Here is a 17,504-nt window from a genome sequence, read left to right as displayed (position 1 = left end):
GATTTTGTGTTCAAATTTGAAACAATTAATATATTAAAGAATGTGAAAGATAAAGATATACGTCAGGTTATATAAAGCAGGCCTAGACAAAAATTACACTACAGAAATGCAATGTAGCATACACAATAAGTATTTCTGGGAATAGGAAATGAACTAGGGCAACTGGTGGCACAGTACTTAAATAGATATGTGAAATTATTTCATATTGCTTTTACTGTTATAAGGCATCAGAATATCTGATACTGTTGAGAAATAGTGAAAACAGTATGTCTGCATTACTTCGAGAACCATTAAGGATCAAAACTTAGTAGTAGTAAAAATTAGATTATAGTTTTACACTAATGAGAATGAAGTGTGGCAAGGTTGTAGCCTATCCCCTTTGTTGTTCAAACTGTGCATTGAGGAAGCAGAGAAAAGGGAGAAATTGGGCAAAAGATATACATGTTTTGCCACTACTGATTAAGTATACTGAACAAACCTTATACACTGCCAGAAAAAAGAAATTAGTACACCCTTTTAGAGGTTTCCAATTCACTCAAGATACATTGTGGCAACAATGCGTGTGGAGTGCATGAAATGATTAAATTTAAAGATCGATAACACAAGCTGTGAGGTACCAGGTATTGACTCGTGCTGAAACACCAATATTTGTATGTGGTGTAGCCTCCATGGGCAGCAATGCAGGTACTGAATCTGACATGCAGTCACTCACACAGGGTGAATACTGTCCTGGACTATGTTATGCCACCCCTGCTCAACCTGTTCACATAGTTCTGTAAGAGTTGTTGATTCATGAGACACACAAGTCACTTTTCATCCCATCACATCACACACATGCTCAATTAGAGACAAGTCCTTAGATTGTGCTGACCATGGAAGTTGCTGCACGTCTTCCAGAGCGCATTGAGTTTCACAGGCAGTGTGTGAGCGAGCATTATCCTGTTGGAACAAAACATCACCTTCCTTTTGCAAGAATGGCAAAAGAACAGGTATAACATTTAGAAGGACCCCTGGTTAATGTCCATTCCAGAAACACCAAAGATGAATGAAGGTTGTAGCTTACTGCCTTCCAGATCATAAGGCCTGTTTGTGGGCCAGTGTGTCTTGGACGAATGCACTCTACAAGACAGCACTCACAAGGTCTGTGTCATATGCCCAAACGACCCTCACTTGTGTGCAGGTAGAATCCGCTTTCATTGCTGACAACCTCAGCACACCATTCCATTTTCAAAGTGATCCTCTGATGGCACCTTTTGAGCTGTGCATGTCGATTTTGTGGCACGAGTCAAAGACAGGCTAGAGATGTGTGTGCCCATTGTCTCATTGGTAATACAGAGTGTATAAACTCTGAGAAAACTGGGAAATCTGGGGAAAACCCAGGAATTTTTTCATCCAGGAGAAAACCAGAAAAAAACCAGGAATTTTCTATAACTTTGACTGGTAAGAACTGATAAACAGTAAAAAGTGTAAAAGGCTTTAGGACAAAGACTATGGGGTACTTCATAACAGCAAACTGTTTCCTATGAGCATGAGATCACAACTGTTTACTTTAAGTTCGTTTTGAGCAGTTGCCAGCAGGCTCGTGCACATGTGCTGTTGAGTTGCTGCATATGACCAGTGCCTTTTCCCGCTTCTGGCTACTTGAAGTGTGGCTGCAGCAGTAGCAAGAGGCAGTCGTGCTACACAGAAAAATTTTTCTGGTATGCCCAAGCTACCAGATTCGCGCATGCGCAGAGCAGGCTGGGTTTTAGTGGGGAGGGGATAGTGACCCGTGTTTACATTTAGTGATTTTGATATTTCCCGATGACCTATTTCCTCTTCATTTACAGTTCACACATCAGATTAAAACGAAACGGATTTCTGTGGCCAGCAGCTACCAACTGAATTAAAATACATTCATATAATTATGGAAGGCTGTTATTAGTTTCAATTTTCTAATTTTACTCTTATTATTAATCACCTTGCACAACAATGAAGTTATTTTTGTCTGTTTTCTAAATAAATGTGGCCTTTTATTAATCTTTTCTGCTGATTTGGCTTTTATTAATGTTTTCTGCTGATGCAATCAATTTATATGAAACAAAGTGTTTCATTCCACTCTATTGGCTAGTTCCAACTGTTCACTGAATTTCTAGTGCACATTTTCACTGGCATTAAGCCATAATAAAGAATCAAACATGAGTCAATACAGTACTGGTACTCCAAGAAAATTTGCATTCCGAAAAGCACACTGAAAAGCTTAATATCAGGTTGAGGCCTGCTTCATTTTGAATCTGAACACATGAATGTGTCATTCAAGCCAAATTATGCATTTTAGCATGGTTTACAAAATTCCTATGCTCTTGGAGTATCCTCTGATATCATATTTCTGTTATGACGTCATGTAGGATCTCTTAATGCTGTATGTGTACGAACATATGGGTTTCCTACATCATCGTACCTGCCCACGCGCAGTAACACCTGTTTTCTGGTGGTCTCTGGCAGCATGTTATTGGTGAAAGTTTAACTTTTGTTGTAGCTTATTAATCTTCAAGACTAGTATTATATTGGAAAGCTTAGATTTTCTTGTAGCTACACTATGTACATTAATTTAAACCATTATCTTTTCCTATTTGTGCGGTCACACTACTAAACAGTGATGTTGCTACGTCAGTCATTACATCATGCTCCTTATACTCTAAATGAGCATAAAGACCATGATGTAATGAATCTTTATTATAAACTAAAGTCAGAAATTCATGACAAGAAGGAGACAATAAAACCAAAAGTTTGTTCTGTGTCATACAACGGTGCATTTTCCAACAGAATTGCACAAGCTTTCAGAAGAACGAAAGTCAATATTGGATTTCAAACAAAAGGTACAGTTGGTTCTAGGCTATGCAATAAAGCTGGCAACAACAGCAACAAATATTTAGAATCTGGTCTATAAGATCAACTGCCAAGACAGTGACAAGTTTTATATCCATCAGGTGGGAAGGAATTTCAAGATTCATTTTAGAGAGCATACATATAATCAAAATAAGAGCAGTTTGGGTACACGTTTGGATAGAGGAAAAACATGTGGCAGGAGACACAGAAGGTAATGTAAAATGTTGCATAGAGCACCAAAGGGGCAATCACTGAACCTATTCGAGGAAATGGATATTTATGTACACAGAAAACAGCAACCAGAATGACTGCTGCATGAGCAAAATGAGTTTAATGTGAATGCTTATTTTGATGTATTCAGGAAGATAATAGTCTGAGCAGCGTCAAGAGCTCCAGCAGCTTGCCGTGAGTTCGTGTATGCTGGCCACCAGCAACGAGGAGACTAGGCCTTCTTCCGCAAGTTCCACCACTAGAAAACCGAGCGAGGTGGCGCAGTGGTTAGCACACTGTACTCGCATTCGGGAGGACGAAGGTTCAATCTCATCTCCAGCCATCCTGATTTAGGTTTTCCGTGATTTCCCTAAATCGTTTCAGGCAAATGCCGGGATGGTTCCTTTGAAAGGGCACGGCCGATTTCCTTCCCAATCCTTCCCTAAACCGAGCTTGCGCTCTGTCTCTAATGACCTCGTTGTCGACGGGACGTTAAACACTAACCACCACCACCACTAGAAAACAAGACTTTCATACCGAGAAGCCACAAGATGGCGCCAATGAGATCTTAATCCAGATGAATTATCGATTATTGACTTTTTCATTAATAGCCACTGTTTCATTGATTATCTTACACTTGCATTTATGGTTTAATTGTTTTGTCATACTGGAAGATTTCAATTTATAGGTGTGATTTGATTTTTAGACTTTTTATACTGGCTTTTACACAGTTGTGTATTTTACTTTGACAGGCTACTAGCTTCCCATTATTATCACCATCTGTACAGTCTATGTGGATTTTAAGTATGGATCTAATTCCATGTATTGTATGTCAGTACTTTTATTTTCAAATGCTCATTTTGCCAAGTGAAGTAATTTTAATTAATGAATATACATACTGCATTTTAACTATTAAATACCGAGCGAGGTGGCGCAGTGGTTAGCACACTGGACTCGTATTCGGGAGGACGACGGTTCAATCCCACGTCCGGCCATCTTGATTTAGGTTTTCCGTGATTTTCCTAAATCGCTCCAGGCAAATGCTGGGATGGTTCCTCTGAAAGGGCACAGCCGACTTCCTTCCCGTCCTTCCCTAATCCGATGAGACCGATGACCTCGCTGTTTGGTCTCTTCCCCTAAACCAACCAACCAACTATTAAATCTGCGATATGGTTACTCATGTACCCTAGCTATAGTGCCCCCTGCTGGCCTTAGTTATTTGTATAAATACCAGAAGCATTCAAGTCTTCAAAAGCACTTACCATGTAATTTGACATTGATACCTACATCCGAATATTTTGTGGTATGTGTGGCTGCAGCAAATTGAAATTAGTTGATTACAACATTGTTTTTGTTTGAAACAGATATGAAGGTTTCAGTAGCCGAAACTCGTAATAGTGAAGTGTAATAGTTTGTGTGATCAAGACAGACTTGTAATGTTAAATATGATTACAGACTCACTTTCAGACTTTATGTCTCCAATTGATAAACCAACATGCATAGTCATAACCCTGAATGCCAAGTTTCCTCACCACCCAAAAAGTACAACTCAGTGATTCATGCACTAACAATGAGAGTACACCAAATCAGCAATACATACAGCCTGGAGTGAGGAAATTGCACTCAGTGAACCATTTCAGGGCAAATGACTATGTTGAGAGTACCATAAAGAATAATGGCAATAAGGAACAATATCAGAGCACCCAGGATGAAGCACCATGACAAATTGCCCACCTACCACACGTATTAAGCATTAGTTACAAGCTGGGCAAGATGTTGAGGGGGTATCAAATCCATCAACTACAGCAACAACAAAATAAGAGATGCCTTAGTCCAAATAAAAACCTGTATAGTGAACATAAGTAAGTTTTCTGAACGAAGTGATGAACAAGAAACATTCGCAGCAAAACAGCATAATGCCAAAAACAGCATAAGTAGCTGCAGTGTGAATGTTAGCAAGTTTCATGAACAAAGTAGCGAACAGGTAACATATGCAGTGAAACATAATAGTGCTAATAAATATCAAAAAGAAATTCAAACAGGAGTGGAACAGTGTGATGGTCAAGGTTTAGTACGTAAAACCTGTAAAATTACCTTATTGAGTGATAGCCAAGGTCGTAATGTTTCAAGTTGCCTTAATGAAAACGTAAATCACGATTGTCTGGGGTATGTGTATACTTCATCAGAAGCCAAGGATGTCTTGCAAAACACAACAAAAGGGCTTCTGAAGCTGATGTCGTCGTAACTATGACTGGAACAAATGACATAGCGAAAAACAACAGTGCGAACTTAATAAAAGGTTTAAGAAGCACATTACCAAGTATCACATCGAAAAAAGTGTTTGTTGTCGATGTTCCATTTAGATATGATCTTGCAAAACAATCCTGTGTAAATCTCGATGTATTGGAAGTAAACAAACGGCTATATCACCTGTGTTTGAAATTCAAAAATACCACAATCATTAAAGCTAGCGAGTTTGACAGAGAGTGCTATACAAGACAAGGATTCCACCTCAACAACCAAGGAAGAAGATTAGTCTCGAAACTGATTACCAAAACTGTGAGTAAAGAAATGGCCACCTTTACAGTAATACCGCTGGACCAGGGAAACCTGTAAAGCCTGCTAGTCTGTCTGGCAAAATATTAACAAATATGTTCCAGCAGGATCAAAATAATCTTCAAACCATTCACTCTGAGCCCAGAAAACTAGATGTATCCGAACGTTGTCAAATTGGGGCCTGGCTACCAGCAGTAGACTTACAAGACACCACACATCTTCCCTCTTGCTGTGAAAAATCAATATTATTCATGCACATAAACATTAGATCTCTGAAATATAAAGCTGATGAACTTGGTGTTGTATTGAATGGAAACAATAGAACAGTGTTATGTATTAATGAACACTGGTTAAGAGGAGAAGAGATAAACTGTATGTACCACCATGTTTTAATTTAATTACAAGTTACTGCTGACCCAATGAAGGTTATGGGGGTTCCTCAATATATATAAATGCCAACCTAGGGTTAAGATATACTGTGCTTGATGTTAGGGACATGTGTGTTAAAGGCATTCTTGAAGTGGCTGTCATGCTACTACCAACATTAAAACTCACAGTTATTTCAATATACCATTCTCCTGATAGTGATGCCGATCAATTTGTGGAGTGTTTAGATAAACTTATTCACCGTACAGAAAAATATACCAAACACAATACAGTAATTTTAGGAGATTTAAATTTTGATGTAAGGGAAAAAAAAAAACACACACAAAAATACTAATTTGCTTAACATGCTAAGATCCCATAATCTCTTCTGTGCAAATTATAGTCCCGCAAGACAACTTTCTTGTCTCAACAAATTTATCACGAATATACATAAAGATGATTTTGAATTGGGACTCCTTAATGTCAACCATCTGACAAATCACAAAGGTATATGGGTAAAAGTAACAATTAATGAAACAATGGGGGATTGTGAACCAACCCGGTATGTTAGGTTCTTAAATGATAAAAGCATAAATAGCTTCAGGGATAAGCTGAAGGCACTAAACTGGAATAATATAATATATGCTTCCAACGATGTTGAGGAGGCTTGTAGCAGGTTTGTTAGTACTCTATCTGAAATTTTGAATACCTCCTGTCCAATGGTTACCAAACGAAACAAAACTATGGCAAGAAAGCATGGTCGAACTGCTCCACATAGGTGGTTCACACCATATTTACAGAAGCTAAGATTAATGGTTTTGATATGCTATGATAAGGTAAAAAATGGTAGTGTTGACAATGCAACGTATGTTAGCCTCAAGAGACACTATAGATCACAAATCAGATTAGCAAAATGTAGAGCAAATGATAACTTCATCAAAAACTCCAATAATAAGTGTAAGGCTGCGTGGAGTGTCATTAAAGCAGAATTAGGTACAGGTAGTCATAGTGTAAAAGTTACAACTGATGTCACCCCAGATGAATTTAACCTCTTTTTTATCAATGCAGCAAACCCTAAGTCCTCATTTCCTCATAAGAAGAGTTCAAAATCAAATTCACAATCTACTTATATAAACCAGTTTTTACAAAACTTTGCTGATACCGTGCCAACCTGTAATTGGGGACATGTGGAAATAAGTGATGTAATAAAATCAGTGGCAAAGTTGAGTGACTCCAGTTCAGAAGATATTTATGGCCTCTCAAATTTTGTGATTAAAAAAATAATAGAGTTGATATCATTCCCTCTCTGCACGCTCATAAACCGGATATTTGACAGTGGTATTTTTCCAGAATGTCTGAAGAAGACAGTAGTAATTCTATTACACAAAAAGGGTGATAAATCCTGCACTAATAATTATCATCCAATTTCTCTGGTGCCTATTTTTTCAAAAATAATTGAATATTGTATACAAAAGCAAATTAACATGCATTTGTCAAAAAACAATATACTGACTAAGTCTCAATATGGTTTTAGGGCCCAGTTATCAACAATTAATGCTGTTGAAAATGTTCTTTCTGTTATGCAATCTTCTTTTGAATCCAAATTATCTGCTGAAGCCACACTAGTGGACTTAAGCAAAGCATTTGATTCTGTAAACCTCACAATACTGCTGGAAAAACTGTGGTGTTATGGCATTAAGGATCTGGAACTCTCCCTCATTAAATCATATCTCAGTAACAGAAAGCAAACTGTAAGCTACAATGGTCAAAAGTCACAGTTACTGAATGTCACTAGAGGTGTTCCTCAAGGATCAGGGCTTGGGCCATTACTGTTTATATTTATAAATGACCTGCCCAGCAATATGCCATGCAAATCTGTGCTTTACGCAGATGATACAACTTTCATTAATTCAGGGAAGGACATAAATAAACTGAAGGAGCAAAGTAAAGATTTTCTCAGATTATCCAATATGTGGCTCGAAGCCAATGAGTTAGCTATTAACTATGAAAAGACTGTAAATATACCCATCAGCTTATCCAATGCTGATATTGAGTACAATTTTACCAAACTTCTTGGCATATACTTAGATACGAAATTAACCTGGCAGAGTCACATAGACAACATATCTCGAAAGCTTTCGCGAGTTATATATCTTCTGAAAAAATTACGCACCTGTGTTTCTGAAAACCTGCTGATTAATTCCTATTATGCATTCTTTCATTGCCATATTAGCTATGGTATTCTTCTATGAGGTAATTCTCCATGGTCCAAGAAAATTTTTATTTGGCAGAAGAAAGCCATCAGGAGCATCTCTGGTATTACCAAAAATAACATATCATGTAGGTTATAGGACCGATGACCATAGCAGTCTGGTCCCTTTAATCCCCCAAACCAACCATGTAGGTTATACTTCAAAGAATTACAGATAATGACAGTCCCTTCTCTTTTTATATACAGCTGCCTTTTGCACATAAAAGAAAACTTTAACAGTTACAACATTAGGCAGTCCGTTCATAATCATAACACTCGTCAAACATTTAAGATAGGCATACCAACAACTCGACTCAAGAAAACACAAGACAGTTATGAATACATGGGAATAAGGCTTTTCAACACATTACCTGTGCAGGCACATTGTGTCTCTCTTAATATATTTAAAAGTAAGACTAAAAAATAGCTGAAAGACAAAGCTTTTTACAGTGTTAAAGAATTTGAAAACTCTTCAAAAATAGACCTGACTTATGAAACAACTTGCAACTCTGTACCTCTTCCTAAGCTTTTTTTGTCTCTGTAGTTCCAAATTTAACTGTTAAACATGTGGAGAAATCCTTATGTATGAAATGTATTCTTTTATTATGCACATTCTTTAAAATGCACACTTTAGTTATGTAGGATATCTTTATGTATCAAGTGTATTCATTTATTATGTATGTAATTTTAAAATATATACTTTAGCTTTGTGTGATACCTTACAATAGTTATATTTCTTAATATGTAAATTGTTCGTTACTCATGACGACATCGATTGCATGTAAATGCTTAAAGATGGATAAATAAATAAATAAATAAAGGTGCTGTGGACAAGCTTTAAGTGCCAGGAGCATACCCCATCAGTCCAAAATGTTTCGAAACTGGATTACTTTACACTACTGTTTAAAGACAACTCATCATTTAACATTGTTACCAAAAATCTCGAAAAGTATTTGACCAGTTTACTTCATATTTTTACATCATATTTTAATGAACCTTCAGACAGACATAGGCTATGTTTATTTTTAATGTATATGATATATATTTAATATAGGAAGAGGAAATGTTGTTTCCAAATAGCTTGAAAAGTACTTGACTGATTTACTTCAAATTTTTGCACAATATTCTAATGAACATTTGGTCCGACACAGACTAGACTGTATATTTAAAAAAAAAAAAAAAAAAAAAAAAAAATATATATATATATAGGGGCAACATTGTTAAATTTCTTGTCCAATTTGTCGCATTTTTACATAATACTCTAAAGCATATTTGGACATCATAGGTGATATATATTTTTTAAACAAGAATGTAATGTTTTCTGTTAAAACTGTGTGTGAGAAAGAAAATGCTGTGCTGTGTGCTGCTGTGAAACTGTGCAGTTTGTTTCCTTTCTCACAGTCAAGTTTATCAATGATGGCAGGGCAAATTGATTCTTCTATATGTATTCTTTCTCATTATATTTAGTTTTAAGTAAAAATGTATATCAACAATGTGCTGTTTTTTCTCTTCCTCACACTGTTTTCACAGAAGCCAGGAAAGTTGTATTTGTGGCTCATTGTGTTATTATTAGAATACTATTGCGGAATCTGCATTTGCAATAACAATAAATAAGGCTCAGGTCAAAGAGAGGAGATAGAGGTGATGGACAGGGAGGAGGAGGAGGAGGAGGAGGAGGAGGAGGAGGAGGAAATGGTTAGAGAGGGGGAGAGGGGGGAGGGGGAGGGGATGTACAGAGAGAGGAGGGTGGAGGAGTGTGTTTCTTCAAGAAAGAGCAGGTTAGCAGCTGTTAGCATCTCACTTAGACAATGAACTGACACAATTTAGTTCTAGTATGATGGACATAGAGGAATTATGGGCAAAGTTGAAACAGACTGTAAATTGTGCCCTGGAGAAGTATGTGCAAAGTAAGTGGATTAAGGATGGAAAAGACCCGCCATGGTTCAACAACAAAATTCGGAAATTGCTTAGAAAGCAAAGGCCATTGCAGTCTTTGTTCAAAGGAGAATGTGAAAATGAAGACAGCCAAACGTTAGTAGAGATCCAAGCGTCTGTGAAGAGGTCTATGCGCGAAGCATACAACAATTACCACTGCCATACATTAGCAAAAGATGTGCCTGAGAATCTGAGAAAATTTTCATCCTATGTAAAATCGCTAAGCAGTTCTAATGCTTCCACCTAGTCGCTCATTGAGCAGTGTAGTGTGGCAGTAGAAGATGGCAAAACAAAAGCCAAAGTTTCAAATTTGACATTCAAGAAATCATTCATGGAGAAGAAATATACAAACATACTGTCATTTGTCAATCGTACAGAGTCCCATATGAACGACACAGTAATAAGCATTCGTAGAGAAACAACTGAAAGAGTTGAAACAAACAAGTCAGTAGGTACAGATGGAACTCCAATAAGGTTTAACAAATGGTACTCTAAGGCATTGGCCCCTTACTTAGGTCGCATTTATCAAGAATCTCTCGCCCATTGCAAAGTCCCAAGTGACTGGAAAACAGTGTGGATGACTCCCATTTATAAGAAGGGTAAAAGAACAGACCTGCAAAATTACAGACCAATATCTTTGACACTGGTTTGCTGCAGAATCCTTGAACACATTCCCAGCTCGAATATCTTAAACTTTCTCAAGACTGAGAAGTTTATGTCCACAAATCAGCAAAGTTTTAGAAAGCATTCCTTGTGAGAAACTCTCAGTTTGAATACAGTAAATTTCTTTGAGAGGAAAATCTTCTGTCCCCAAAATCAGCATGATTTTGGAAAGCACACTGGTGTGGAACTCAGTTTGCCCTTTCCTCACAAGATCCTGCAAACCTTGGGTGAAAGACAACATGCAGATTCTATGTTCCTAGATTTTGACACAATACCACACTGCCAACTGTTAATGAAGGCACAAGAATACAGAATAGCTTCCCAGATATGAAAGTCACTCGGAGACTTCTTAAGTGACAGAAACCAGTATGTTGTCCTTAATGGCGAGTGTTCATCAGAGACAAGGGTATCGTCGGGAGTGCACTGGGGAAGTGTGATAGGATCACTGTCATTTTGTCCATACGTAAATGATCTGGTGGACAGAATAAGCAGTAGTCTGCTGCTGTTCACTGATGATGCTGTGGTCTATGCGAAGGTGTCGTCATTGAATGATTGTAGGAAGATACAAGATGACTTAGTCAAATTTTGTATTTCATGTAATGAATGACAGATAGCTCTAAATGTAGAAAAATGTAGGTTAATGTGGATGAATAGGTAAAACAAGCCCATAATGTGTGGATACAGCATTAGTAGCATCATGCTTGACACAGCCGTGTTGTTTAAATATCTGATGTAATGTTGCAAAGCAATGTGAAATGGAAGGAGCATGTCAGGATTGTGTTAGTAAAAGCAAATCATCAACTTCAGTTTATTGGGAGTATTTTGGAAAAGTGTCATTCATTTGTAAAGGAGAACGCTTATAGGACGCTAGTGTGACCTATTCTCGAGCACTGCTGAAGTGTTTGGGATCTGCAACAGGTCAGATTAAAGGAAGACATTGAAGCAATTCAGAGGTGGGCTACTAGATTTGTTATCAGTAGGTCTGAACAACATGCAGTGTTACGTAGATGCTTTGGGAACTCAAATGGGAGTCCCTGGAGGGAAGGCAAAGTTCTTTTCAAGGAACACTATTGAGAAAATTTAGAGAGTTGGAATTTGAAGCTGACTGCAAAATGATGCTGCGAGCATACATTTCGTCTACGGACAAGGAAGGTAAGATACAAGAAATTAGGGCTCATACTGAGACATATAGACAGTCATTTTTTCCTTCACTTTATTCACGAGTGGAACAGGAAAGGAAATTACTAGTGGTGGTACAGGGTACTGTCTGCCACATACAGCATGGTGGTTTCTGTAGTATGTATGTAGATGTAGATGTACAGAGAGAGGTGGAGAAGGAGATTAGGATGGAGTTTCAATTCCAATACATATTCAGTAATTGTAAAGCATTGCCGGGTTCACTAGTAAGAAACAGAGAAAATTTACAATGATTGTTTTTATGTTTCAAATGGTCTACATAGTCTCCCCTAATGAGAGGCAACACCCAGAACATTCCTACAACCAAGTGAAACTGTAAGAAAAGTTCCTTTTTGGGATGTTGTTCAACTTCCACATCACATTCGCACTTTCTTTAATTTAGGTGCAACACCAATTCTGCATTTTGTCTTTTGTGCTAGGTTCATATTGATAACATCAAGTCTCATCACTAGATGCTTTCTTTCCCTAAAGGAAGTGACTGTGTTTTTGATTTCAATGGGGTACCAACAGGCATATGTGCATCATTTTTGTTCGGGAGTCATTGTGTGTGGGACAAACTTTGCACACATTTTCCTCTTCTTCAACCATTCTGGAGAATGTCATGAGTATGTGATTTAGAGACATTCAATGCATTGCTCCATTGCGATTTGTGACACAGTGCCATTGACGCATTGCATTGCAGCTTAACACTGCCTGCTTACAACTGATTGGTTGAATGCACATGTGTTGTTGAGGCTCTTAGTTCAACCTGACACTCTGGTTACTGTGCTTGCATCCCTTATACACCAGGAACAAAATCAGTCTCAGAACTTTATGGATGGACTGTGCACATGCTTAACAGTAATTGTGGACTGATCTAAAACTCCCTGGCAGATTAAAACTGTGTGCCGGACCGAGACTTGAACTTGGGACCTTTGCCTTTCACAGGCAAGTGCTGTACCCTCTGAGCTACCCAAGCACTTTCCCGCGAAAGGCAAAGGTCCCGAGTTCGAGTCTCAGTCTGGCACACAGTTTTAATCTACCAGGAAGTTTGATATCAGCGCACACTCCGCTGCAGCATAAAAATCTCATTCTGGAAATATCTCCCAGGCTGTGCCTAAGCCATGTCTCCAATATATCCTTTTTTTCAAGATTGCTAGTCCTGCAAAGTTCTCAGGAGAGCTTCTGTAAAGTGTGGAAGGTAGGAGACGAGGTACTGGCGGAAGTAAAGCTGTGAGGACGGGGCATGAGTCATGCTTGGGTAGCTCAGATGGTTGAGCACTTGCCCACGAAAGGCAAAGGTCCCGAGTTTGAGTCTCGGTCCGGCACACAGTTTTAATCTGCCAGGAAGTTTCATATCAGCGCACACTCCGCTGCAGAGTGAAAATCTCATTATGGTGGATAGATCTATGATGGCAGGATGGGACGTATCACAGTATTGTGGAGCACAAGCAATATATATGGACCGGCCATACGCAGTTGGCAGTGGCAGAACATGCAGACAAGTGTAGTGTTTATGTTCCATCTGGTTCGCCACTTGTGAGTGAAAAATCATGGAAGCTGCTGAGCAAGCAAAGTGGCTGAGAGCTACAGACTCTCACTATACTGCTTGTCACTTAAGCAAGCTGGCAGACTGGTTGTGTTTGTGGAGCTGCCCCACCATGTGACATCAACACCACACTGCAGGCAACAGGAAGCACTGATTAATCTTAAAAACCATCCACACGACATACACAGTACTGTGTGAAAGTGGCAGCTTCCACTTGATTTGCTGGTGAGAAGCAGTAAAAATTATAATGAAATATTCTCAGCAATAAACATCTGAAATCCTTCCGTTTTGGTCCTGTCACCTGATCGAGACATAGTATGCCAGGATACCCAGCCATTTTGAAATAATAAATGTAAAGCAGTAGCCACAAACCAAAAGTAGTCACCTGGTGAAGGCTGGGCATGGCTTTGGCGGAGAGGGAAGTACATGACAGGAACACAAGTTGCACCCATCAGTCTTTCTGCCAAGACTGTGTGCATCAGGGTGCTGCTGATGTGGGTGACACATGGTGTGATCTCAGTTAGTGTGGGGAGAATCAACCTTTCCACAGACCGTTGTTGTGCTTTGGGCAAACTGTGCAAAATGTCTTATAGGTACTGTCTTCCAAATAACCTGAACACAAACATATCACCTAAATACTGAGAAAGAAACCACAATGGTTTGTGGACTGCTAATTCAAGAGCAGTTTGTTCAAGTGCCTCCATAAACATGTTGGCTGCACTGATGATAGGAGCAGCCCGCTGCCACTTCGTCAGTGAGTTCATAGTAACTTCCATCAAACAGGAAGTAGGTTGATTTGTGAATTAATTTGAAGAGTTTCATTGGTGATTGCCTGAACTTCTCTCATGTGAGTTCAATAATGTCTCATAGAGATATCCTAGTAAAAAGGGAAACGACATCAGTGCTCACTGTGAGGTCTTCATGGCCTAGTTAGATGAAATGAAGCTACTGAACAAAATGCACTAAACTATGTATGTGGTGCTGGGCCTTGCCAACAAAGGAACTAAACATCACTGTTAAGTTTTTTTTTTACTTGCTTTTACATGGGTGTGCCAGTGTTGCTGTTGATGGAATGGAGTAGAATCCCTTCTTTATGGACTTCGGTATTCCATAAAGTCTTGGAAGTGCAACCGTTTTTGTACAAAGTCTTTTTCAGTCTTTTCTTGAAAAGTGTTCAGGGGAAGTACAGTAGTCCTCCTCTTAACGCAGTTGACTGGATCATCATCTGCTCTTCTGTAGTAACCATCCTCTAGTACACTGTACATTTTCTGCTTGCGTACTTAAAGCAGTGGGAGGACTATAGGATTTCCTTTGCCTATTGCGAGGATGATTGTCTCTGAGTCTCTTCGGAGTAATTTAACTATGTTTCTTTCCTCCATGGAGACATTTGGCCTTATTGCAATGACCATTGTGAATGCATGACTGGATTCACATCATATTTCTTCCATTGTGTGCTGTGAAAGAGCAAGAACAACATGTTCTACCGCACTCATAAAATCAGTCATTGGTAGCATCATCGGCATTGGTGTAAAAGTTACTCCCTTTCTAAATAAAAATAAGGTTTAATTGTCAACTGTTTTCTCTCTACACTTGATTATAGTTCTCTGCAGTTCTTCTTGCATTGGTTTGGTTAACAAGGTGTTCATATTTTGTGGCTTTTGTGCACATTGCCAACTGCTCTGCTTTGTTGGTTTGAGACCAGCTGACTGGATCTGTCCACACTCGTGACTCAGGGAAGAGTGTTGATGCTATCTGCAAGTGAAGCGTGAGTTGCAGATCCATGCCCTGACTAGGAAAGGTGGCGTAGTTGGGCACTGGACATCTGATATGATGAATGATCTTCACAAAAACTGGTATGATTGGGTTGTCTCTGCATCTTGACAGAAAGGCAAAGCAGGCCAGAAGGAGGCTCTCTCCTACTTCAAAGCTTGTCTACCTTCTTCACTTTGATGATGATTTGAAATGTTCTGGGGTATTTAGCTGTATGGCATTGCCGAAACAATGTGATATTTCAGCAACCTAAGTTGTTACTATTTTCATCCATGACTGGATATTTTGTGTAACAGTGTCACCTCCGCCTGTTCCTGTTCCTGTCACAAATGGTTCATTGGAAGAATAATTGTTGGTAAAGCCTCTGTGTGGGCTCAAATCACTCTGATTTTATCTTCATGATCTTTTCGCGAGATATATGATAATACAAAATATTGTTGTACAGTGATGCTGGCCGCATAGGTATCTCGGGCAGTGTTATTTTTATCCTCAATATGCAGTTTCATTGCTTCATTTAGAGGAATTTAAGACATGTGTAACTGTAAATGCACTATCCCACTATAAACTGAATTGTTTCAGGTTTGTGGCCCATTGGAATGTTCCACAGAATATAGCATCTTACTACCAGGAATCAGGCAGAGCTGGTCGTGATGGGAAAACAGCATGGTGTCGAATTTATTACAGCTCAGAAGATAAAAGAAGCATAGACTTTCTCTTGAGGCGTGAAATTCAGACTGCTGCAAATACTAACAAAATGAAAAGTGCTACAAATGCTTACGAAGAATTTGAAAAAATAGTGGAGTACTGTGAGAAAGTACGGTAAGTCTTACAGGAGTGCAAAATTCTATGTAGGTATTGTTTAATATGTACAATCAGCAGACTTATTCACTACTACGATGTGTTAGCCATATTGGTTTTTGAAGCACAGATCCATTGTTCAGTTCTTATAACTGTTTTAGGCCAAGGTCTTCCCAGGATTGTAAACCCAACTGAGTAACTCATTGGGTACAGTGACGGAAAAAAATGACATTCAAGTGAAATTATGTTAAACTGAAAAATTTGTTCCAAGCATTTTGCCAAATGGCATCTGCTGATATACTCCATCATTATAGGTGTTTGAATTTTCTGTTTTCCATATTATGTAAATGGTTGCATTTTGTTTTCATACATCACTGCTCCTGGTATAGGATAGAACAACGTTATTATGCCCAAGTTTTATTTTTTTTATTTTTTGTTTTTGTAACTGTTCTTGGAATACCTCTTTTGTATGCAGTCACTGTTGAGAAAATTTAATGTGCTATATGTAGTTAGTGCAGTCATTCAAACCTGACCATGGAATTGGAGACAGTGAAATGCCATGTTAAGACAGTTATTGACATTTCATTCAGTTGAATTAAACATTTAATATATATGGAAGGGAAATAAATATCATAAGTAAAGTATGGCTAAATAGTTTCAAGCAATGTTAAAAGCAGAGCCAGCTTACACAAAGTGTGCCAGTATATGCCTGTGCTATTAATAACAAAATGGTCTACAAAAAATAAACACATTGACCATGAATGTGTTAGGATCACAGGTTCCACTCTGTAGAATGTTACAGGTATCTCATCTGGTCCAGATGTCTTTCCATTACTAAGTGATTATAGCTGGTTTTCTATTCCTTGATCACTTATCTCAGTATCTGCCATTCTGACATTTGTGTGATGATTAATTAGAGGAACTATATTATGATCTTCGATGGTGAAATGGTTTTGGAAGACTGAATTCAATACTTCAGCTTTCTCTCTATCACGTTCCATTTTCATATCAGTATGGTCATTAAGTGACTGAATAGATGGTTTTGGTTCTGCTTACTGATTCCGTGTAAGATCAAAACCTCTAAGGCTTATTACTCAGACCAGTTGGCAAAATTTTACTTTCAAAATCACTGAATGCTTTTTTCATTGCTCTCTCTTTTTGCTCATTGTTGCTTCGTTCAGCTAGGTTTTGACTTCTCTTAAATCTGTGATGAAACTCTTTGTTTACATAGCGACTTTCTGACATGGCTATTAGACCACAGTGAGTCTTTTCCATCCCTCAAAACCTTGCTAAGAATACACTTGTTTAAGGCATACTGAATGATGTAAATTGTTGTAGCTGTGCTGGAAAAGTACCAGAGCT

The 17,504-nt window shown here is 38.4% G+C and overlaps 1 protein-coding gene across 1 annotated transcript in view; it reads left to right on the top strand.

Annotated features, from left to right (window-relative positions):
- Window positions 1-17,504, top strand: part of LOC126248868 (uncharacterized) — a 309,564-nt gene that overhangs the window by 208,136 nt on the left and 83,924 nt on the right. Inside the window, exon 8 of the mRNA XM_049950312.1 lies at window positions 15,924-16,163. Within this exon, the coding sequence (XP_049806269.1) occupies window positions 15,924-16,163 (240 nt within the window). The remainder of the gene's footprint in view (window positions 1-15,923; window positions 16,164-17,504) is intronic.

Source organism: Schistocerca nitens, chromosome 3 (assembly GCF_023898315.1).
Source record: "Schistocerca nitens isolate TAMUIC-IGC-003100 chromosome 3, iqSchNite1.1, whole genome shotgun sequence".
NCBI classification, from domain to species: domain Eukaryota; kingdom Metazoa; phylum Arthropoda; class Insecta; order Orthoptera; family Acrididae; genus Schistocerca; species Schistocerca nitens.
Note: the sequence above shows the minus strand (reverse complement) of the source record. Positions and strands in the feature narration are given on the sequence as shown.